Source organism: Triticum urartu, chromosome 1A, assembly GCF_056163025.1.
Source record: "Triticum urartu cultivar PI428250 chromosome 1A, HENAU_Tu73, whole genome shotgun sequence".
Classification (NCBI taxonomy): domain Eukaryota; kingdom Viridiplantae; phylum Streptophyta; class Magnoliopsida; order Poales; family Poaceae; genus Triticum; species Triticum urartu.
In genome coordinates, this window is record NC_141873.1 from 239,638,313 (window position 1) to 239,661,605 (window position 23,293).

The 23,293-nt window shown below is 44.9% G+C and overlaps 2 protein-coding genes across 6 annotated transcripts; both read left to right on the top strand.

The window, feature by feature from the left end:
* Positions 1–3,501: 3,501 nt before the first annotated feature.
* On the top strand, positions 3,502–14,304 carry RAP74 (transcription initiation factor IIF subunit alpha RAP74). Of its 5 annotated transcripts, XM_087517756.1 has the most exons (10): positions 3,502–3,802; positions 4,907–5,065; positions 5,286–5,437; positions 9,625–9,992; positions 10,955–11,070; positions 12,201–12,323; positions 12,400–12,612; positions 12,706–12,901; positions 13,219–13,334; positions 13,722–14,304. In XM_087517756.1, exons 1-10 carry the CDS (start codon positions 3,629–3,631, stop codon positions 13,815–13,817), a joined length of 1,713 nt encoding a protein of 570 aa, XP_087373882.1. In that variant the 5' UTR covers positions 3,502–3,628; the 3' UTR covers positions 13,818–14,304. The 5 variants fall into 5 exon arrangements, with proteins under 5 accessions (XP_087373882.1, XP_048573311.1, XP_048573305.1 ...); XM_048717354.2 differs by lacking the exon at positions 13,219–13,334 and having other exon boundaries at positions 12,400–12,603; positions 12,706–12,900; XM_048717348.2 differs by lacking the exon at positions 13,219–13,334 and having other exon boundaries at positions 12,403–12,612; positions 12,706–12,900.
* A 589-nt stretch (positions 14,305–14,893) lies between these two features.
* Positions 14,894–22,387, top strand: LOC125553600 (uncharacterized). Its single transcript, XM_087538357.1, has 5 exons — positions 14,894–14,979; positions 16,838–16,919; positions 19,227–19,507; positions 19,639–20,019; positions 20,807–22,387. Exons 1-5 carry the CDS (start codon positions 14,894–14,896, stop codon positions 21,099–21,101), a joined length of 1,125 nt encoding a protein of 374 aa, XP_087394483.1. The 3' UTR covers positions 21,102–22,387.
* Positions 22,388–23,293: the final 906 nt, after the last annotated feature.

Here is a 23,293-nt window from a genome sequence, read left to right on the forward strand (position 1 = left end):
TTGTTGGGTACATAAACGAGATCGAACTAAATAATTGATGTGGTGCTCCGTCAATATGCAACTCGTTGCATATTGAGCTCCACTTAATTTGTAGTATTGTTTGTGCATATTGCCATGCCATGCTTCATTAAACCGGACATGCATCATACTTGATTGTGCATCATGCCATGTTCTTGTGTTGGTTGTTTACTATGTTGTTTGCTTCTTTCCGGTGTTGCGTCTTTGGGTTGTTTCCGGTAACGTCGTGTTGTGAGGATTCGTTCGACTATGTCCGTTTGTCTTCTTCATGGACTCGTTCTTCTTCCTTGCGGAATTTCAGGCAAGATGATCATACCCTCGAAATCACTACTATCTTTGCTATGCTAGCTTGCTCGCTCTTTTGCTATGCCAATGCTACGATGCCTACCATTTGCTTGTCAGCGTCCCAAATTGCCATGTTAAACCTCTAACCCACCTTGTCCTAGCAAACCGTTGATTGGCTATGTTACCGCTTTGCTCAGCCCCTCTTATAGCGTTGTTAGTTGCAGGTGAAGATTGAAGTTTGTTCCTTGTTGGAACATGGAGATGTTGTTCTTTGTTGGAACATGTTTACTTGTTGGGATATCATTATATTGTTATGTTATCTTAATGCATCTATATACTTGGTAAAGGGTGGAAGGCTCGGCCTTATGCCTGGTGTTTTGTTCCACTCTTGCCGCCCTAGTTTCCGTCATATCGGTGTTATGTTCCCGGATTTTGCGTCCCTTACGCGGTTGGGCTATAATGGGAACCCCTTGACAGTTCGCCTTAAGTAAAGCTCTTCCAGCAATGCCCAACATTGGTTTTACCATTCGCCACCTAGCCTCTTTTTCCCTTGGGTTAGGCCAGCCCAAGGGTCATCTTATTTTAACCCCCCCCGGGCCAGTGCTTGTCTAAGTGTTGGTCCGAACTGAGTAGACTGCGAGGCCACCTCGGGGAAACTTGAGGGCTGGTTTTACTCGTAGGATGTCTCATCCGGTGTTGCCCTGAGAACGAGATATGTGCAGCTCCCATCAGGATGTCGGCGCATCGGGCGGTGTTGCTGGTTTAGTTTTACCATGTCGAAATGTCTTGTTGTACCGGGATACCGAGTCTGATCGGAATGTCTCGGGTGGAGGTCTATTCCTTCGTTGACCGTGAGAGCTTGTCATGGGCTAAGTTGGGACACCCCTGCAGGGATTTGAACTTTCGAAAGCCGTGCCCGCGGTTATGAGCAGATTGGAATTTGTTAACGTCCGGTTGTAGAAAACCTAAACTTGACCTTAATTAAAATGAATCAACCGCGTGTGTTACCGTGATGGTCTCTTTCCGGCGGAGTCCGGGAAGTGAACACGGTGTTGGAGTTATGCTTGACGCAGGTTGTTCTAGGATCACTTCTTGATCATAGATTCTCGAACGTGCTTTGCTTTCTCTTCTCGCTCTCTTTTGCGCATGTTAGCCACCATATATGCTAGCCGCTTGCTGCAGCTCCACCTCATACTTTTACCTTACCCATAAGCTTAAATAGTCTTGATCGCGAGGGTGCGAGATTGCTGAGTCCCCGTGGCTCACAGATACTTCCAAACCCAGCTTGCAGGTGCCGATGAGACCGTGCAGTTGACGCAACCAAGCTCAGGAGGAGCTCGATGAAGATCTTGTCCTTTGTGTTGTTCCGTTTCCAGTTGATCAGTAGTGGAGCCCAGTTGGGGTCGATCGGGGACCTTTTGTCGCATTTGGGGTTCTTCTTTTATTTTGGCTCCGTAGTCGGGCCTTGATTGTATCTGATTGATGTAATGCTTTATTCATGTAATTGTGTGAAGTGGCGATTGTAAGCCAACTATGTAATCTCTTTCCCTTATTATATTACATGGGTTGTGTGAAGATTACCTCACTTGCGACATATGCCTTCAATGCGATTATGCCTCTAAGTCGTGCCTCGACACGTGGGAGATATAGTCGCATCGAGGGTGTTATAGAGGGGAGCGGTCGAGTGTGTGGCTAGAGGGAGCGGTCGAGTGTGCGGCTGGAGGGAGCGGACGCGCGCCTTTTGTAGTGAGTGCCAGACGCCACGCGCCAAATCTTGCGCGCGAAGGGCTGCCTCCCCCCATGCGCGATCTTTTACAGCGCGCCGGAATTTCCCGCGCCCGCTAAAATCAGCTTCCCCTCCCCCCGCGCGATATTTGCCACCGCTGTTGGAGATGCTCTTAATGACAAAAAACCAAACACACCCTATGAAAGGGAGAGGAAGTACTATGTTGAGAGCAACTCTAGTAGACCCCGCATTTCGCCGAACTGTAAACTGCGTTTGCAGTTCGCACGACGTCGCTTATGTAGGCTGAAATTCGCGGCGACAGAGCAGAAACTGTATCCAAACCCATAAAATTTTTAAAACTTGTTTCGCGCGAGAAATTTAAGCAAAAGCTCGCCGGAGCTTGCTCACATAGATAGTTCTTCTTCACATAAGTTCGTACACAGCATGCATATATTACATATAAGTTCGCCGGAGCTAGAACAGGCCTATGGTACCGTACCACTACACAAAATTGAGCTCACCGGAGCTCGTGCGTTAGCTGCCCCCTAGCGGCGGTGCTCAGTCGGAGTCGGAGGAGGAGTCAAGGTCGATGTAGAGCTTCGCCTGCTTCGCCTTCATCACTCGCAGGTCAGCCTCCTTGGACACGTGCGCCTACGACGCGGCGATGTCTGTCTGGAGGAAGAGCCGCTCGTACTTGAGCTCGCACCGAATGCGCTCTTCCATCTCCTCCTGCTCCCTCACCGACAGCTCGAGGACGACACGCTCGAGGAGCTCCTCCTGCCCCGGGGGGAGGTAGTCCTCGGGCCCGATGACTCCTCGGCGCGGCGGCGCATCGGGCACGGCGCAAGGCGGGATCTCCTCATCCGGTTTGCTTTTCACTGGAATGAGCCGCGAGCTCGATGCGCCCGATGAGCTCCCCGCGAACCAGTTGTCGGAGAAGGCGTGGTGGCGGCGGGCGATCTCGTGGTCGAAGTCCTCAAGCTCGCGGCGGTTGAACGCAGGTGGTGGCTGGGTACCGCGGTTGAGCCATCGACGCGCCCTCCGCTTGCGCGCGGCGTCAGATCTGGCGCGTCGATGGCGCTCCGCCTCATCCCCAGAGCCGTCCATGGCTTTCGCAAGCTTGCGTGAGGTCTAGGTGGTCAGGGGTTTAAAGGTCCGGAATAGGTGTGAGTGGTGGTCCGGTGGCCGGCGGCGAGAAATCGAGCGGCACGGTGTGGAATGGGGGAAACACGACTGCGGGCGGTAGGGTTTCGACCCGCATCTGCCCCACAAACCCGTAGATATACTGCTTCGAGGGTAACGTTTGCGGGCTGCGACAAAAATATTTGCGGGCCGGATGAGTATACGGGCTTTGTTCTAGCCAGAAAATTAGGCCGAGCACGTATACTCGTCGGAATTATGCGGGGTCCGCTAGAGTTGCTTTGAAAAAGGTTTTTTTTTTGAACATCTAGAAAATGTTATTCAACAGAGCCGAACCCATCTCCATTTCATTTTGCGAATCACCCTCGGCGAGACCCGGACCCGGACCGGAGCACCATCCGTCTCCGGCATCTTAACCCGCCGTCCGTGCCCCGTCGCCCACCGCTCATCCCCGCCGCGATGGGGAGCGTAGACCTGGTGCTGAAGCCGGCGTGCGAGGGCTGCGGCTCCACGTCGGACCTCTACGGCACTGGGTGCAAGCACACCACGCTCTGTAGCTCCTGCGGCAAGTCCATGGCGCTTTCCCGCGCCCGATGCCTCGTCTGCTCTGCGCTCATCACGAACCTCATCCGGGTATGGATCCGTTCGTTTCCGCGTGCATGTGATCGCCGTTGGTGCGAACGCTCTCGATCTAGGGTTTCGGCGTTCGGTTGCTCCAGTAGCCGGATGTGGTTTATGTCTGTGGGATTGGTGCGCTGGATTACGCTATTCATTGTTTTGACGCTCCAATGAATTGAATTATGTTGCTCAGTATGCCATGGATTGCAATCAAGGTTTTCTCACTACACTACGAACAGAAAATGACTGCTATTTCTCAGATCTTCATGGAATAAAGAATGGCCACGATAATAATATTAGTTCGAGTTGCAATTTCAAAATAAAGAATTAAGATGATGGCACAAATTGAGAAGAGAATTTTGTCCGGATCTGCTGCAATTCATGTTACCTGGAACTATATGCAAGAATGGTTGTTTTTAGTTCTGGATCTTGTGGCTGCTTATGTTATGTATGAGAAGAAGAAAATTGATTTGAGACTTGACCAAAAGAACTTGATTGACTTTGATTTTGAAATTTTAGCACTGTACAAGTTACATGACAAATCTGTTTATACTAGACCTTTGGATTGTAAATTGGACAAAAAACCAACTGGTAGTATCTGGTTTAGCGTGCCAGAGAGAAGTTGCACTAGGGTAGCTGTGGATAATTGGGGATGTTGAAGTGCAAACATGGGAGTGATTGCTAATGTTTCTTGAAGTGTGTTATAATGAATCAGTGGAATTTTCTAATTTTCCACTTCTATTCGAGTCGTTACTTATAACCTCAATCTCAAATTTCGCATACAAAAATGTCAGTACGGACCATTTACACAATATTGATGTAGACTACAACTATCAAACATAAAAGGTGAAAATATTAATTTAGGAGGGGCTAGGGCACACCCTGTCCCTAACTAAGCCCCACCGCTATTCACAGTGTTCACAGTGTAGTTAGTTTCACAGCTTTATGCAAGCTCTTCATGTGTACTATGCTGTTATTGTTGTGGAAATTGTAGTTGCATATTATGTGCTGTCTGCAGTTCAATTTGTGAGTTATGTCAGTTCTGGGAACAGGGCGGATCAGCTATGTGGTTCGTCTATTTACACTATGATGTACTCATTGTGAATCTTTCTCTTTCAGGAATACAATGTGCGGGCAAATGCCAGCACAGATAAGGCATTCTCTATTGGAAGATTTGTAACTGGTTTGCCGCCATTCTCAAAGAAAAAGAATGCTGAGAACAAATGGTCTCTTCATAAAGAAGGCCTGCAAGGACGGCAGCTTACTGACAAAATGCTGGTATGTACTTTTGGATCATCATTCATCATTATTTATTCAACAATTATTCCAGTACAATACAGGTATCATAGCTATTTTTGCTTTGCTTGAACCAAATGTTATCAATTTCTCTGCCATGTCCTGGATAATATTTGATCGAGAATGATCTGTTTTGAGTTGAAGTTCTAAGTTTGTGCAGTTGGCCCTTCTAACTATGTGGATTTACATTTGGAAATTCCAGGAGAAATACAACAGGAAGCCATGGATTTTGGAAGATGAAACTGGTCAATATCAGTTTCAAGGTCATATGGAGGGATCACAGTCAGCAACAGCTACATACTATTTGTTAATGTTGCATGGCAAGGAATTTCACGCATTTCCTGCTGGTTCCTGGTAATACACTTGTTCCACATTTTGCCGTGCTTTTCATTATGTTAGCCCAAATCAGGATTGTAGTAGAAAGAAGGAAAAAATGAGAGTCAATCATGACAGTCCATTGTTACAACTTTGACAAGTGAATTTTGTGACAAAATCTAAACAAAAATTCAATGTTGTGAGTTTACTATCTGCAACAAATTCACTCAAATAATTTCCTTTTGTCTTAACAAGAGATAAGTGTCAAAGATAGAACAGTATGGGTGCTGCTACTGGTCTATACCATTGGAGCTGCTCCTGATGGTACATCATCTGGTCTTAACAAGAGACAAGTGTCAAAGATAAAACTGTATTCACACTTGTTCGAACTTTATAGATTGTACACACGTTTTGTGTTTCACTTGTACACCAGTGGTATTTCAGACAAGTTTTAAATCAAACGACTTCTGGGTAAGTTTCAAACTACTTACACATAGGTTATTCACAGCCAAATTGCATAGTTCTTTTCAATAAATTCAAATGAGTTTTGCTGATGTGATTTGTTTGTGTTTTGTGAAATTTAAATATATTTTCAGCGAGTTTCGTAAAGTTTCTTGTTAGCTCACTAAGTTTTTGCACAGGTTCCAGAGTGTTTCACATAGGTTTAGCAGGGTTTCATGGTGTTTTACTGATGACCTACAGAACATATTTCATAGGACTTCTGAAAATTCTGGCAACATTTCAGAAGAAATTGCCCAGAAGTTTGGGCATGTTTTTATCAGTTTTTCATCTGTAGACAAATTCAACTAGTTTCATGACAATTACAAACATACAAAAATAATGTGATCTTTATGTTAGAACATATAGATTCCTGATCCTTACCCATTGCCTCAGCATCTCTCCTGGAATATTCTAACTCGAAGTTCATGCTTGATTCAAAGACAGAGCAACACAAAACAAGAGCAAAACTAAAATAGGAAATTTCGACCAATGTGTTGACCATAAAGAAAAAGAATAAGAACGCCATCTTGGGCTCATATCTCGGCCAGTTCAGTATCTCCTGATGCCTCCTAACTCGATGTTCGCATGCCGCTCAGCTCTCCCCCGCCTCTCTCTCTCTCTCGATTGTTTCTCACAACACGCACAAGTACATGAGCTCTCCGGTGGCTTGCTGCATCATCTGCCTCACATAGCCAAAGTCTTTCATAACTTTTCCCCGTCTTTTGATGCTCCTCATAGCTTTAGCATATGGCTGTATTTATATAAAAGGGAAGGTCTATTTAGCAACCGACCATATGGCTCTAGCAGAGCAAAAAAGAAATTGACTACCCCCAACTCCCATCCTTGTTTGTTATCTTGACCATTCCACTCCTCGCACCAAGCTCTTGTGTAGCAACATCATACCGTGCTTGTTAGCTTCACACCAGTTCTTTTGACAATGGTATTACACCCTAGTCGTCGGCCTCAAGATCAATGGCAACACACATTATATCTAGCTCATGTAGGTAACTCGATTGATTCACTCAATCCATCACTCCTATCAGCTCATGTAGCCGTTCCACTATTCAGCTAGCCTGCATCACCATTTCACATAGCGACGCCTGCCTCACACAACATGTCGGCTCCTCTCCATGCACATGTTCGAGTTGATGCCACACAAGTCTTGTATGCACCATATGTACATCCCTAGTAACAAAGAACACTCTTCATGAGTAAACCGCCTACAACTTCAAAGAAGAGTGGTTTTGCCGACGTAGCCTCTAGCCAAGGCTCTCCTTCTTTACTTAGGACATGCCCATGCAAAATGTCCGAAGTCGTCATAATTGTAGAATTGTACCTCGCTTTTATCTTTGTTTCCTCCATTGCGTCCACAACTGCGGCTGCGACCTCCTCGTCCTTGTATTTGGAGACGATAACGTTTTCAATGACGTATTTCTCCTCCATCGGGTCTCCAAGCTCACAAATATGCACCACGGGCATTGTGAACTTCGCCGCAAAATCATCCATGGACTCTGCACCAACCATCTTGAGGTTATCAATCTCCGGGCGCGGGGACTGGATCCTCGCCTCTTGGACGCGCTCGAGACCCACATGCTTGGAGTGTAGTGCCGTCCACACAATAGATGTGTTTCCTTCTCTGCAACACGTAGCAGCGTCGCGTGGTCGATTGACTTGGAGATAATTGTTAAGGTCAACTCTTTCCTCTCATCAACCTCCTTGGATGAGCTCTCGCGATCAGCAGCACCCCATGCAGTGTTTGCTCACAGGAAGCACTTCATCCTCATTGCCCATGCTACGTAGTTTGTCCATGTCAGCCGTTGGAATGGAATCTTCCCTGACGCCATTGTTGGTGGGTTGCCTGTTCCACTGGTTAGCATGGCTCCACTCACTCCAGTGTCATGCGGCATTGTCATTGTCAGCACCTAAGCTCTGGTACCAAATATTGAATCTGAACCACTCAACTCCTCTCTCTCTCTCTCTCTCAGTTGTTTCTCATAACATGCACAAGTACATGAGTTGTTTGGTGACTTGCTGCCTCACACAACTCTAGCAGCTCGCAAAACAAGCAAAAACCAAATGGACTACTAGTTGACAACCGCGCACACCCTTGTCAAGGAACAATATCTGCCAAGTACAATTGGGGTCAATGACTTTGATATCAGGTTGCTGGTATTCGAGGTGAACTAGACGAGATATCTTAGATCGAATATTTGAAGGCTATACTAGGTCTTCGATGCTTATGTCGTCTTCGCCGGGGAAGCCAAAGTTGTTCTTTCCTCATCGTGGTTTGACATATTTATAGCAGGCCTTGGTCAGCCCGACTGTCCTCCGTCTTGATTTCCTTGTCTTGGACGACTTGCACCCCGTTTGGTAGTCAAGCACTTTCCTTTTCGGGAGCTCGAGAGGGGGGGGGGTACTCGTCTGGGTAAGAGACTTCTAGATATGGGCCCTTTGCAGGGGCTGGGCCTAGGCGAACTGTTAGGGTGTGCGCGCGACAAGATGTGGGGCCAACCTCCCATCAATATGTGTAATGAAGCCGCTTTGCGCGATTGGCATTCCTTGCTTCGTGGAGTTGGTTATCGGAAGGAGGCGGAAGCGAGCTGTGACCAGGCCTTGGGAGAGGGGCCATGCTTGCTCCATTAGCCATCGAGGAGGCCTCCAAGAAAGTGGATGAGATCGCTCGCCGTGCTGCGCGAGGGCGGCAGAAGGGGGAGACAAAATGAGTTTGACTCGACCTTCAACTCTCCCTTGCAAAGGGAGAGGAAGCCGAGCGACTTCAGAAGGAAGTGTTCCAGCTCCTGGACCAGCTTAACAAGGAACAAGGACTGAAGTCGAAGCTTCTTCTTCACTTGGTGGGTGTTCTGGGATCGACGGGAGTCTCTTTTAGCCCAAAGACCCCTGCGCTTGATGCTGTGCTGGGGGAGGTTTCTTCTCTTCCTAGACGGATCGACCGCTTGGTGAAGGTGACTCCCGTTCTTCTGTTGAGGCCGCAATGGCCCTAGTCATGGGCCTTGTCAAGGAGGTATGCAGGGAGGTATATCTGCAGAGATTCTGACTAACGTCCTCCTGGGAGGTTAGGAAGGAGCGGCACTCCATTGTGGTCTGTTAGCGTTGGCAGAAAGATGCTGGCGCTTTTGCTAAGGCTTTGAAAATTTGGTCGAGGCGTCTTTGAAGCTGCTGAACTCATCACAGTAGCCCCCTTGCGTGTTGCCATCCCTTGTCTCTGTTCTTTTCATGTAGATATTTTTGTAAGAAACTGTTTGAGACACCCGTGCTTAGGATGTGTAGACTGTCCTTCTGTTGATCCTTTTGTTGAGTAGTTTCACTTCCTGGTTGGCTTAATTTGTTATTCTTAGGCCGGGCTTGTCCGCTCCTATGTTTCACTGCGTGGCCTGTAGATATTCGTTAGCTCAGGAACTGGAAGGTATCTATTGACAAGCTGACCGTGTCCTGTTTTTCGAGCGGGCTGATGGTCTCTTGCGTGGCCTTGAGATCGTTTCTTGTAAAGTGTTGTTCAGTACCACTATGGTCTTTTGGGTGAGTGCAGTTACTCGACCTGTATAGGCTTCTTAGTCGTTCTCAGAATAGAGCTGCTTGGATGTATCAGCATTATTTACCAATGCTTGGTGATCATAATTACTTTTTGTTTGACAGTTTAGGCTTGGCAAAATGATTCTGTAATGAATTAATTTGTGCTCATTGCTTGGATTTTTTTCTTATATCAGGTATAACTTCAGTAAAGTTGCGCAGTACAAGCAGCTGACTCTGGAAGAGGCCGAGGAGAAGATGAATAAGAGAAAGACTAGTGCAACTGGTTATGAACGTTGGATGATGAAAGCAGCTACAAATGGGCCAGCTGCCTTTGGTTCAGATATGATGAAACTTGAGCCTGCTAACGATGGGGAAAAAGAAAGTGCTCGTCATAAGAAGGGAAAAGATAATGAGGAGGGTAATAATTCTGATAAAGGTGAGGAGAATGAAGAAGAGGAAGCCGCTCGTAAAGATAGGCTCGGGCTCTCTAAAAGGGGCATGGATGACGATGAGGAAGGTGGAAAAGATCTAGATTTTGATTTGGATGATGACATTGAGAAAGGTCAGTTCTCAATTTTGATCATATTAGAATAGTTCCGTAGTTGACTAAACTCTGCTCATCGTCTAGCTCTGTATAACTCAAAGTTCACTCATAGTTTGCTCACTTGCACTCTCTTTCTATTGAAGCTTAATTGTTAGTTCTTATGAGATGACCCCTTGTCCCTAATTTAATGCATAACATCCTCATCTTAGAAATACATTTGGTAATCTGAACAAGATTACTCGCCAAACACGCATCCATCTTATATTATTATCCTGAAATAGTTTGTTTTTCTGGAAAAGTTCCTTTGTATACTAGGAAGCATATGCTTTTGCTAGTTCTTACTCCCTCTGTCGTAAAATAAGTGTCTTAACTTTGTACTAAGTTTAGTATAAAGTTGTACTAAGGTTGAGACACTTATTTTGGGACGGAGGGAGTATATCTTTTGATTTTCCTTAGATGATACATCCCATATTTGCATTACATTAGATGGCCCTGAATAATAATATTGCGATTTGCTTTTATTCAGATTTGCAAATTAGCTAAGAAATAGGGTGTTACTTTCTGTCAATAACTCTAATATTGAATTCAATAGGGTGTTACTTTCTGTCAATAACTCTAATGTTGAATTCGTCCCTTGAGTGTAAGCAAGTACGGTAGCGTGTTTACTTGTGACTAAGTGTTGGACTAGATATTTGGATGACCATGTACTGTCAACGTACCATTTTCCTGCTGGTTTATTTTGCATGGTTACTAGCGTTTTTGCTATGTGCCCAGGTCCAGGTTAATGTAATTTATGTGCTCCTTACAACGAGAATAGCTATACCTAACATGGCCAAACTGGCACATTGAGATTAAGTTTGCTCTGTCACAGAGAGCTATACCAAAATGTTTGCACTGAAAAGAAAATATCAACACTGGCTATATATCATGCTCATTTTTCTGAACCCAGAGTAGCATCATAGTGGGAATTGCCTTTTCAGGTGATGACTGGGAACATGAAGAAACATTCACCGATGATGACGAGGCTGTGGATATCGACCCAGAGGAGCGGGCAGATTTAGCTCCTGAAATTCCTGCTCCACCTGAAATTAAGCAGGTTGTTGCAAATATACACTATTTGTTGAAATAGTTACAAATTTAATTTTGTATCTGCAGCAATGTTTCTTTCTTCCTTAAAACATGTTCAATCAGTACTGAAATTCGATGTCAGAAATTTTGAAGATGGAAATTTACTCTATTTTTGGAAATATTTCTGAACTTAAATTTGCACCTGTTGGCATTATCTTTTGTTTCTTTGTTATAAACATGTTCAATCTGTACTGAAAATTGATATCAGGAAGTTCTTATTTGGGAATGCTTAAAATGGTTCACATAGGTAAAACATGTAACTAGCTAGTATATGCTTATAAATGTGTTACTACTCACTAAATCTGCTAGATGCACACAAGTTTCTTTCATGTGCCGCTGTTATCCAATTAGGGGATAATATCTTGGCAGTTAGAAAGCTTAGCATTATTTCAAGCCAAGTTATCCATAAGAGAGGGCTCCTATGTCAATCAATTGATGGATCAAGAGTATTAGGGATTTTGTAGGGTCGTTTAGTTTAGTTATACACAGTTCTGTTCTCTTGTCAGGTTCTTTGTGCACACATCTATAACAAGTTATGAACTGTACTTGATTTTATACAAGCTGTCAATGCACTGCTATAATGCTGTCCTAGTGGATGTGCAATGATCGGAATCCACACATGACTTAGTTCGGAGTTAATAGAACAAACTAACTGATAAATGAATGAAATGATAAACGGGATGCTATTTGGAGGAAATGGAGATATGCCACTAACCAGCCTATCTTAATGAACCTGAAGTGAAGGTTCTCAGGTGCCGCCATAATTGGATCCATTGCACCTGGTAAACCTTTGGTCGCAAAGAAGAAAAGAGCTACTAGTCGATCATGTAATAGACTCCACTTGTGGTCCCTATTGCTTATGGGACACTGATTAAATCTGCCTGCGTGCTAGTATTATGGGAAAACGCCTCTAGAAAATATGTGCTAGGGCTGCCTATGAATGCCATCGTATAAGCTGCAAGTATTACCTGTCCAAAGTTAAAAAAAGTATTAACTGTCTATGAATGATATTGTGTGAAATTATTCGAAGCAAAATGCTGCCTACAATTTCCATTGTTCAAGAACAAACTGCTGGTATTCTGATTTTGATACATTCAGGATGATGAAGAGAATGAGGAAGAAGGTGGCCTGAGCAAGTCAGGAAAGGAATTAAAGAAGCTGCTTGGTCGTTCTTCTGGACAAAATGAGTCGGATGCCGACGATGATGATGAAGAAGATGATGTAATACTCCATTCACAGAGATTTAATATTTATTTTTATTTTATTGATAAGGATTTTTTTTCTTCCCTTATTTCAGCAGGATGATGAGTCATCTCCAGTCCTTGCTCCAAAGCAGACGGATCAACCAAAAGATGAACCTGTTGATAACAGCCCAGCCAAACCTACACCTTCATCAGGACATGCTCGTAGTACACCTCCTGCATCGAAATCCAAGCAAAAGAGGAAATCAGGTGGTGATGATGCCAAAGCATCTAGCGGTGCAGCTTCAAAGAAAGCAAAGGTGGAATCTGTAAGTCAACTGTGTTCATTTCATATTTTTTTAAAGGAGAACCTTAATTCTCATGGACATGTATCTGAGTGATGTGTTTTGTTGTTTGCACAGGATACAAAAACATCAAGTATCAAAGAGGAGACACCATCTTCCTCAAAACCTACACCAAAGGCCTCTGCTTCATCAAGAAGTGTCAATGTATCTCCTGTGACAGAGGATGAGATCAGGACCGTTCTTCTTGCAGTGGCTCCTGTCACTACACAAGATTTAGTCTCCAGATTTAAGTCTAGACTACGAGGTCCAGAGGTAGGATTCTTCAGCAGTACTGTTACGGCTTTTAAAGCTGTTGCATCCTTTTTCACTAATTACTAAATAATGATACAGAACTTGTTCTAGCCACGTATATTAAGAATTGCAGCCAGTCCTGTTTTGCATTAACTCACAATATTTTTTGAAGGATTTAGTTATGGTTTGTTAATTGTCACGCATGAAGACACCTCCAGTTTCTTGAACCTCGTTGTTGGTCTGCCTCAGGGGATAGTCAGAATTTCTTATTTTTGATATAATCACTAATTGTGTAAGTAGTGAAATGGGAATTGTTGGTTGGCAATTTGAAAAATAGGAACGAAGCTATTGCTGTTAGTGACTTGGCATCCGGACTTGGACACAGTCACAGAGTCCACAAGAGTATCGTGCATCGGTGCATGGACGCTATCAGGCTCCCCATCCACCACCTTCAGGTGATGTTATGGTTGGCTGGGCGCCTGGGTGAAGTCCATCCATGATCTACAACAGCCCCCATACTATTTTGCTAATTTCGATCCCAACTTTATCACTTCTAATTTCGTTAGTACTAATTATTGTTACAAAAGCGCAAGTTGTTAAAAAACCCAGTTGTGGGAATAATTCTAGTGGAAAGAAAACCTGTTTCTTTGATGTAATTTGCTAGGCAAAGCTTTAAAATTCATAGAAGAAATCATGTAAACCTCAAAATTGGTTTGTGTTTTTTGCTCGTTAAATGATTAGTCCTTTTCTGTAACTGAAAGTGTCAAACATGCTCTTTCTACCAGTTGTTGATCTGACAGCTCAATTTGCATCTTGATCTCATTTTGTCTTTTGCATCTCAGGACAAGAACGCCTTTGCTGAAATTCTGAAGAAAATTTCGAAGATACAGAAGACTAATGGCCACAACTATGTTGTCCTTAGAGAGGATAAGAAATGATCAGCTCAAAAGTGGCCATTTCCTTCATTGCGAAGTATCCTCTTGTGTCTTCATGGGGATAATAGTTTTGTACTGTATTATAGTATTAGACGAATTTGGTCTTCTGACAAGTATGTGCCGAACTTCTACCCTTGCTTCTACTAGAAATCAAATAACTAGTTAGTGCCTTTTCGGAACCTCTCCAGTCTTGAAACTCTGCTCCGTGTAATGAGCTCGGTTTGAGCCATTCCCTGCAATTGTGCTACTGCTCCCTCCGCTCCGGCAGCTGCAGTTGTGGAGCGGAGAGCATCCGAACAGGGCCTTAGTATGTTGTCATCTCCCGGAGTATTCTAGAAGTTGGGAATTACAAGGTTATGATGATGTGTGAGAAGAGATATATTGATGCCAAGACAGTTTTTTCCGTTTGACCAGGTTCTTTAAACCTATGAATCCAAAGAGTAAAATCTATAACGATGTTCCTAAGAATAAAGTTTCATTGTGTGACTCAGTACGTGTTTTTTTCGTGTCCCATATCATCCAAAGAATAGTGAGCGTGACGCTGTGCCTGATCTGAGGGGACTCGATGTGTCAAATCTTACGGACATTACCATGTCAGGAGTTCATCATGTGTTTACACACAAAGATGAATCATCTTTACATGTGTTCATCTGACCTCTTCGAGGATAGTATACTACCTCCGTTCCAAAATAGTTCCAAAATAATTGTTGCTGGCGAATTCTAATGCAAGTTCAGGCACATTACGAAATTAACACAATTTCCCTTTTTACCTTCGCGTCACCCACAGCGCTCACTCCATTCACCCTCTCTTCTTCCTGTCACCCTCGCTCCCGTCGCCCTCTCTTCTCCCCACCACCTCGCCGGCCACATCTCTCCCCGTCGCCGCCATCTTTCTCCTACCTCCACTCACACCCGTCGTCCATCCACACCCTGCATCTGTGGTCAAAGCTTGGATTTTTGCTCCGGCGGTGAGCTTCTGGGCGACGAAGGCGCTGGATCCGCGTGCGTGTGCTGTGGATCTGGCTAGGGAGACAGTGGATGCGACGTCTGCAGGGCGGCAACCTGCTCCCCGGCGCGGCATGGAGGGCGAGGGTCGGCGCCGCACCGAGGGCGAGCCTGGTGGCGGCGCGAACGCCGACCGAGGAGGCTACAAGGTGGTGGTGTGGTAGGCCGCGCTGGTGGAGGACCTGCAGGGGCGGTGGCGCGGGAGGCCGAGGCGGGTGGGCGCCACCGGTGGCGGGACGAGCTCGGCTGGGGCCTCCTCGGCGACGCCTACGATCTCAGCGACGCCTACGCCAAGACCTACCTCGGCGAGCCCCTCACTCTGCAACTCTGATTTAGATTGAGTTCTGTGATCCAGTACCGTACTCCATCAGAAGATTAACTACAGTAGTCAGATTAGTTCTTGCAGTAGTCAGATTAGTTCTTGTAGTAGTCGGATTCAGTAGTTCTTGCAGTAGTCAGATTAGTTCTTGCACTAGTTGGATTCAGTAGCCGGAGTACTTGCAGTAGTTCTTTGATCAACACCATCAGAACAGTAATCGCACCATCCAGCTCAACACATTCAGTCCAAATTGCAGAAGAGTACTGTAATTTAAGCGTAGGATCAACGAAAGAGTACTGTGATACACATGCCCAATTTTTTGTCTGGCATGATTTTACACAAGGGCAAGCCCAATTAATCAGCAACAATCATTTCAGTTAATCTTCTGGCATAATTATTCTGGTGTACTCCATGTTTTACTGTGATACACATGGAGTAATTTTCATACACTGGAACATAATTTTCCAGACCGACAATCATACTGTTTCAGTTGAACAGATAATCATTTCAGACAGAAAATTATCACCAATTAGGCTGAACTAATTTTTTAGTTAATCTCCTCCTCATCTCCAGTCACCAATTAGGCTGGTGAATCTTCCACTATTTTGGTGTTGCACATTTTCTTAGTGCTGCTTGTATCTCATGCTTACTGTTGCATGAGTAGTTTCATTAGTTTTACAGCAGCAGTACTCTTTCCAATTGGCAAGTTTCAGCAGCAGAAATTTAATTGAGTACAATTAAAATTTCCAGATCAAAGAATTTGGACTAGGACTTGATGCTATGAGTAATTTGGAGTAAATTCAGATTAAAGAATTTTGTGCTATGAGCAGGACTTGGTGCTGCTGCTGTATAGCACTGTAATAGTTGTGCAGCTCAGGAGTACTCTTGCCAATTCAGTTAATTAAATTTCATTTAACTAAAACTAAATGAATCTTTTCCTTTAAGTAAAACTAAATGAAACTTTTTCTGTTAATTTAATAGTTGCAGTAGTATAGCACTTGCAGTAGTGTAGGACAGCAGCAGTTTAGTGTAGGACAACAATAGTTTAGTGTAAGTTTCAGTTCATTAACTGAATTTTTTCAGTTACTTAACTGAAACTTTTCCAGTCACAGTAGGACTTCTCTTCTCTCTTCTTCTCTCTTCTCTTTCTCTTCTTGCATCTGTAGTTTAGTGTAGGGTTTATTGGAGTACTTCCCTTGTGCCCTCCATACTCCTCTCCTCTCCCACTACTTTCCTCTCCTACTACTTTGCTTGTTCTCTTCTTCCCGAAACTTAAAGTTCAGACATGAAGTAGTCTTAGAGACCCATGTACTCCTTGTATTCATGTGTATAGTAAGAAGCAGATAGTGCACTTTGCCAGCTGCTCTTTTCTTTGCTTTTACCTCAGGATAACACACTAAGATTTTCACATTGTGAATAATACAACAACCATTGCGAAATTGGAAGCACATTTTCTTTTCTTGGCTATGACTATAAATTGAAAGAATGTTGTAGGTAAAGGGGTGAAGGTAACATTTAGTGATGTGATAATGTTGTTGCATGTGCATCTTTTTGGTGTGTTATACTCCTCCTTGTGAATACACTTAATCGATCTACGGTTCTACTCCTCCTTGCGACCAAATAAATGGTTATCTGCATCTCCAGTAAAATTTTGTCTTTTCAACTTTCATATACTCCCTCTTCTCTTGTAATGCTGCAGGAGAGACAACCTCAGGGACGCTAGCTGCTTAACTGAACATGAAACCGAACCTGGGGTTTCTCTTTTGATGGTTGCTGCATGTGTGAGTGCAGGAGTACTTCCTTCACTACATTTAATTTAATTAAAACTAAAATTTTAAGTACTCCAAAATCAATATATGAAACAGTTCAGTACTCCAAGATCTGTACATTATATTGTTTGACAGGAGTACATTATCTACATTATCTACAGATCAGTACATTATTTAACTGTGATTTAGAGTTATGATTATTTGATGTGGCGAACATTGTGAAGATATACTCTGTTGATGAGGATCTTTAATTCAACATTTAGCACTGAAGACTTTGAAATAACTCACATTGGGTTTCTTATTAGTAAGGAGTTCATATGAGGTCTTCTGGAAGAATTTGTGAAGATATACCCTGTTGATTATGTGACACGCAGTATCAATAGCCTCAGACCAGAAGCGATGAGGCGTCTTGTATTCATCAAGCATAGTGCGAGCCATCTCAACAATAGTCCTGTTCTTGCGCTCCACAACGCCATTCTGCTAAGGAGTGTATGGGTCAGATAACTCATGAGTAATACTAAGTTCATCAAGATAGTCATCAAGACCAGTGTTTTTGAACTCGGTCCCATTGTCACTCCGGATATGCTTGATCTTCACATGGAAATTCGTCGAGGCCCTTGAGGAAAATCGTTTGAAGACTTCCTACACTTTAGTTTTGTACATGATGATATGCGTCCAGGTGTAATGAGAATAATCGCCAACAATAACAAAGCCGTATAGAGATGCTGCATTTGTTAGTGTGGCATAATGAGTGGGGCCAAAGAGGGCCATGTGAAGCAATTCAAAAGGACGAGTGGTAGTCATGACAGTCTTTGAGGAATGCTTGGATCTGGTCATCTTTCCAACCTCACAAGCCCCGCAAAGATGATCTTTGAGGAATTTGACACCCTTGATGCCAATGACATGCTTCTTCTTCGCGAGTGTGTGCAAGTTCCTCATGCCAGTATGACCTAGTCGTCGATGCCATAACCAGCCTTCTGAAGATTTTGTCAGTAGACACGTGGCAGGTTATGGTCCTGTAGAGAAATCAACAATATACTAGTCTCCTTTCCTAAAGCCTTCGAAGACTTTGGAATTGTCAACTTTCATGATCACAACATAATGATACTTGCTAAAGACAATAACTATATCAAGATCTCAAAGCACTGAGACAGACATGACGTTGAACCCTAAGGACTCGACAAGCATGACTTTGTCCATGTGTCGACCCTTTGAGATCGCAACCCTACCTAGACCCAATACCTTATTTTTGCCTTTGTCAGTGTAACGCCCCGAGACCGATGCGCCAGGTGTCTTCCAGTTATTCGCTGTTGTTGCCTTGTCTTTCGCTTGCGTGTTGCATCTTGCCATGTCATCATCCGCATTGTATCATCATGTTTTTCGAAACTTGCATCTGTCCCGGTCTCCTCGTTCTCTCTGTTGTCCGTTCTGAGCCCAGACACACTTGCACGCGCCCGCGGCACGTTCGAAATATTATTTTATAAGTGGCCAGAAAAATGTTCTCAGAATGGGTTGAAAGTTGGCGTGTGGTCTTATTATAGTACAGGTAGACCGCCTGTCAAGTTTCGTCGCATTTAGAGCTCGTTTGATAGCCCAACCGTTAACTATAGCGGCACTATAGCCGGTCACACGTCGGACGTTTTCGGTCTCGAGAAACCGTCGTCGGACTGCACTCCTTCCCTCTCATCTCAACCCAACTCCTCTTCTCAGTCCACCTAGGCCCAGCCTACCCCTCTTTGCGCAGTGCATAGACCCCTCTCGCGCGTCCGACACTGTCCCGAGCCCGACCTGGACAGTCGTCACCGTTGGATCCGGATCATCCCCACACAACTATAAAATATCTTCGTTTCTTATTTAGACTTTCCTAACCTATTTATTCTCAACCGTTTGATTTTAATCAGAGGTTCCAAATAGCCCTAACCAAAAATAAGTAGCAGTCTAACTGTTCCATCGATCCATCTAATCCTCTCGTCGCCACCACCCATGTTGCTCGGGAGCTTGTCCCATCGCCAACCAAATCTTCCCTCGAGATCCCCTTCGCACCAACCAGAGCCCGCACCCATGTTCCAAATCCTCTCCGACCAACTCCCTCATCTTGCGTGCCCGACCAACCCACACACCTCGCCTGATCTCCGCTGCCTCGGCCGTGTGACCCCGCCGGGCCGCCCGAACCTGTTGGAGTCGCCATCGTCGGCAGCAAGCCCGTAGCACCACCGGATCTAGGCCCGTGCAACGCTCTGCTCCTTGCATCTCTCTTTCTCCCAGCCTTCTTCCTCCCCTGCTTTAATTCATCTCCATGTTCGTTTGCTTCCCTGCTAGGAAACGAGTGAAGTCCCGTCGCCCTCCGTCTTCGTCGTAGCGCCACTGGACCAGCAGGTCCGTCGCGCCGCCCGTGCTCCTCCGCACTGGCCAACAACAGCAGGACCCCGCGGCCTCCTCTGCCCTCTCCTCAAGCCGGCAACAGCAGCCACTCCATCTCGTTGGTTTCCGAACAGGAGGAGCCCCGTCCCCGCCACGAATTTGACCACCTCCGCCGGAGCTCAACCCCATGGCCTCCCCGCGGCCTCGCACATCCACGTTGCCGACGGCAACATCAGCAGGTCATGCCGCTGGCCTCCTCCCTACCTCGCTCGTTGCTCAGGCACCACCGCGCCGCCCTTACCTTCCCTTCCTTCCTCTCCCTTCTCCTGCTCATTCTCATATCTCTCTCTCTCTCTGTCTGCTCGTACAGGGAGCCCGACATGGCATCGTTGGAGTGTTCAGACAGCAATAGCGCCTCAAGCTCGTCCGCTCGGATGCGTGCCCCGAACCGTCTCCATGCGCAGGATTGGATCCATCCCCAAGGCCGCCGGACCTCGTCTGCCCCGCTGCATCGCCGGATCCGGCCGCCAGGACACTTCAGCGCCGCCGCTTCCTTCCTCCTGCTGCTCGATCCCATACTTCACAAACGAGGCAACCAGCGCTCCCCTCTGTTGACTTGGTCCAGCGCCAACATGGACGAGCGCCACATCGCCCGCGCGCGCCCTCCTCTGCCTCGCCTTCACGTGGGCCACCAGATCCGCGAGGCCCATGTCTGGTTTTCCTCTCCACTGCCTTGGGCCAAAGCCCATGGGTGAGTTTCCCCGCAGCCCCCCTCTGTAGGCCCAGCGTGTGTAGTTTCAGCCCATAGTCGTTTTTTTCCTGTCTGCGAATTTGTCTTTATCCAGTAAAAATAAATTTGCAGTAAAGCCCTCCAACTTCATGCATTTAATATCTCCACAACCGTGCATCAGATTAAAACAACTTATATACGTAATATGACTAGAATTTCATCTAGTTTCATAATATGCCACTTTCATGAATGTTTAAAATGTTTAAACTGATGTTTGCATTAAATTGCTTAAATGCCATGTTAAAATGCTTTATTTCATAACTAAATAACCGTAGCTTCAAAATTAATAAACTTTATATGTAAATGGGGTGGAAAAATGCCTAGTTTTACATGGTTACATTACTTTGCATGTTTAATAACTCTAAAATTGTGTTTAGGGTAGAAAAATACCAAATCCATAAATATGCACATGAGGATTTTTCGGACTTGTTGCTTGTTGTTCCGACCTCATTTAAACTTGCCTAGATAGGTAGTTTTACTATGCCTCACCCCTTGCGATGTTAAGAACATTTAATATTGTTGGATACATAAACGAGAGAGAACTAAATAAGTCACGTGGTGTTTCGTCAATATGCAACGGAGTTGCATATTGAGCTCCACTTAATTTGTAGGTTTGTTTGTGCATTTTGCCATGCCATGCCTCATTAGACCGGACATGCATCATACTTGGTTGTGCATCATGCCATGTTTATGTGATGGTTGTTTACCATGTTGTTTGCTTCTTTCCGGTGTTGCTTCTTCGGGTTAGTTCCGATAACGTCGCGTTTGTGAGGATCCGTTCGACTACGTCCATTTGTCTTCTTCATGGACTCGTTCTTCTTCCTTGCAGGATCTCAGGCAAGATGACCATACCCTCGAAATCACTTCTATCTTTGCTTGCTAGTTGTTCGTTCTATCGCTATGTCGCGCTACCTACCACTTGCTATATCATGCCTCCCATATTGCCATGTCAAGCCTCTAACCCACCTTTCCTAGCAAACCATTGTTTGACTATGTTACCGCTTTTGCTCAGCCCCTCTTATAGCGTTGCTAGTTGCAGGTGAAGATGAAGTTTGTTCCAGGTTGGAACATGGATATTGTTGGGATATCATTTTTATATCTTATTTACATTAATGCATCTATATAGTTGGTAAAGGGTGGAAGGCTCAGCCTTATGCCTGGTGTTTTGTTCCACTCTTGCCGCCCTAGTTTCCGTCATACTGGTATTATGTTCCTTGATTTTGCGTTCCTTACGCGGTTGAGTGTTATGGGAACCCCTTGACAATTCTCTTTGAATAAAACTTCTCCAGCAAGGCCCAACCTTGGTTTTACCATTTGCCTCACCACCACCTACTTTTCCCTTGGGAGTCGCGCTCCCGAGGGTCATCTTTATTTTAACCCCCCGGACCAGCGCTTGTCTAAGTGTTGGTCCGAACCAAGTAGACTGCGGGGCCACCTCGGGGAAACTTGAGGTTTGGTTTTACTCGCAGGATGTCTCATCCGGTATTTCCCTGAGAACGAGATATGTGCAGCTCCTATCGGGATGTCAGCGCATCGGGCGGTCTTGCTGGTCTTATTTTACCATTGTTGAAATGTCTTGTAACCGGGATTCCGAGTCTGATCGGGTCTTCTTGGGAGAAGGAATATCCTTCATTGACCATGAGAGTTTGTGATGGGCTAAGTTGGGACACCCATGCAGGGTTTTGAACTTTCGAAAGTCATGCCCGCGGTTATGAGCAGATGGGAATTTGTTAATATCCGGTTGTAGAGAACTTGGCACTTAACTTAATTAAATGAATCAACCGCGTGTGTAGCCATGATGGTCTCTTCTTGGCGGAGTCCGGGAAGTGAACACGGTTCTTGGAGTTATGTTTGTGCGTAAGTAGTTTCAGGATCACTTCTTGATCACTTCTAGCTTCTCGACCGTTGCGTTGCTTCTCTTCTCGCTCTTATTTGCGTATGTTAGCCACCATATATGCTAGTGCTTGCTGCAGCTCCACCTCACTACCCTTTCTTACCCATAAGCTTAAATAGTCTTGATCTCGCGGGTGTGAGATTGCTGAGTCCTTGTGAGTCACTTCCAAATAGCTGCAGGTGCCGATGATGCCAGTGCAGGTGACGCAACCCAGCTCAAGTGGGAGCTCAATGAAGATCTTGATCGTTGTTTTGTTTCATTTCCTGTTAATCAGTAGTGGTGCCCAGTTGGGACGATCGGGGATCTAGCATTTGGGGTTGTCTTCTTTTATTTTGGTTCCGTAGTCGGACCTTGATTGTATTCTGGATGATGTATGTTTAACTTGTATTGTGTGAAGTGGCGATTGTAAGCCAACTCTATATCGCTTATTCAGTACATGGGATGTGTAAAGATTACCCATCTTGCGACATGCCTACCATGCGGCTCTGCCTCTAAGTCGTGCCCCGACACGTGGGAGATATAGCCGCATTGTGGGTGTTACAGTCATCATAGGTGATATGCTTCAGATGTGATGGAGATAAAGCAATGTCCATCAATAAGTTTCTGTCACCAGTCATGTGATTTGTACATCCACTGTCGAGGACCCACTCAGTGGCTTTGAGTTGTTCATCCTGCAGATGAATTAGTGCATCTTACGAACTCATATACTTCAACAACGAAGAATATGACATCAAATTCATCAGATCAATTTCATCAAGCAATACAACAGATATCGTAGTATGACGTGAGAAATGAAAATCCATTTCTTCATGATTAGCTTGCATCCTTTCAAGCATATTCAAGTCTCCAGCAAATTCATCAGACGTTCAAGTACGTCTGGAGACCCGACCCTACATAAGAGATTAGTTCTTTTTCTTCACCACCCGCATCTGGAGGGGTGGCAAAGAGTTCATCATTCTACGAGCTCCATAAGAAAAAGGTGGCATAGAAGCCAGTCCACTTCGTTCACAGAAGAGGGGTTAGGGTAAGCATATGAATAAGCAGAGAAATTCTTCGAGGACTTATGAACATAATGATTTGAAGAATAATTCACATATTTGTAGCCCTTAGGCTTTCCCTATGAAACAGAAGTGTTAGCACGATGATGTTCATATGAGGATTTGGATCCATATGAAGAATTTGGTCCATATGAGGACTTGGATCCATATGAAGACTTTGGTCCATGTGAAGAATTCGATCTGGGGTTCCTATTCTTCACATGTGGTGTCATGATGACATTCACCTGAAGACTTTCAAGGCACTTTTTGGGAACCCAGATTTTCTTCATAGGGGGGCCGTTCC

What these genes read in the sequence shown, in the direction of transcription:
- LOC125553600 (XM_087538357.1), top strand. Translation starts at nt 14,894, where the DNA reads ATGGAGGGCGAGGGTCGGCGCCGCACCGAGGGCGAGCCTGGTGGCGGC. An exon ending in GGCTACAAGGTGGTGGTGTG is followed by an intron (nt 14,980 to 16,837) that starts GTAGGCCGCGCT and finishes GTAATGCTGCAG; the next exon opens with GAGAGACAACCTCAGGGACG. An exon ending in TTTTGATGGTTGCTGCATGT is followed by an intron (nt 16,920 to 19,226) that starts GTGAGTGCAGGA and finishes CTTCCCTGCTAG; the next exon opens with GAAACGAGTGAAGTCCCGTC.
- RAP74 (XM_087517756.1), top strand. Translation starts at nt 3,629, where the DNA reads ATGGGGAGCGTAGACCTGGTGCTGAAGCCGGCGTGCGAGGGCTGCGGC. An exon ending in TCATCACGAACCTCATCCGG is followed by an intron (nt 3,803 to 4,906) that starts GTATGGATCCGT and finishes TTTCTCTTTCAG; the next exon opens with GAATACAATGTGCGGGCAAA. An exon ending in GCATTTCCTGCTGGTTCCTG is followed by an intron (nt 5,438 to 9,624) that starts GTAATACACTTG and finishes TTCTTATATCAG; the next exon opens with GTATAACTTCAGTAAAGTTG.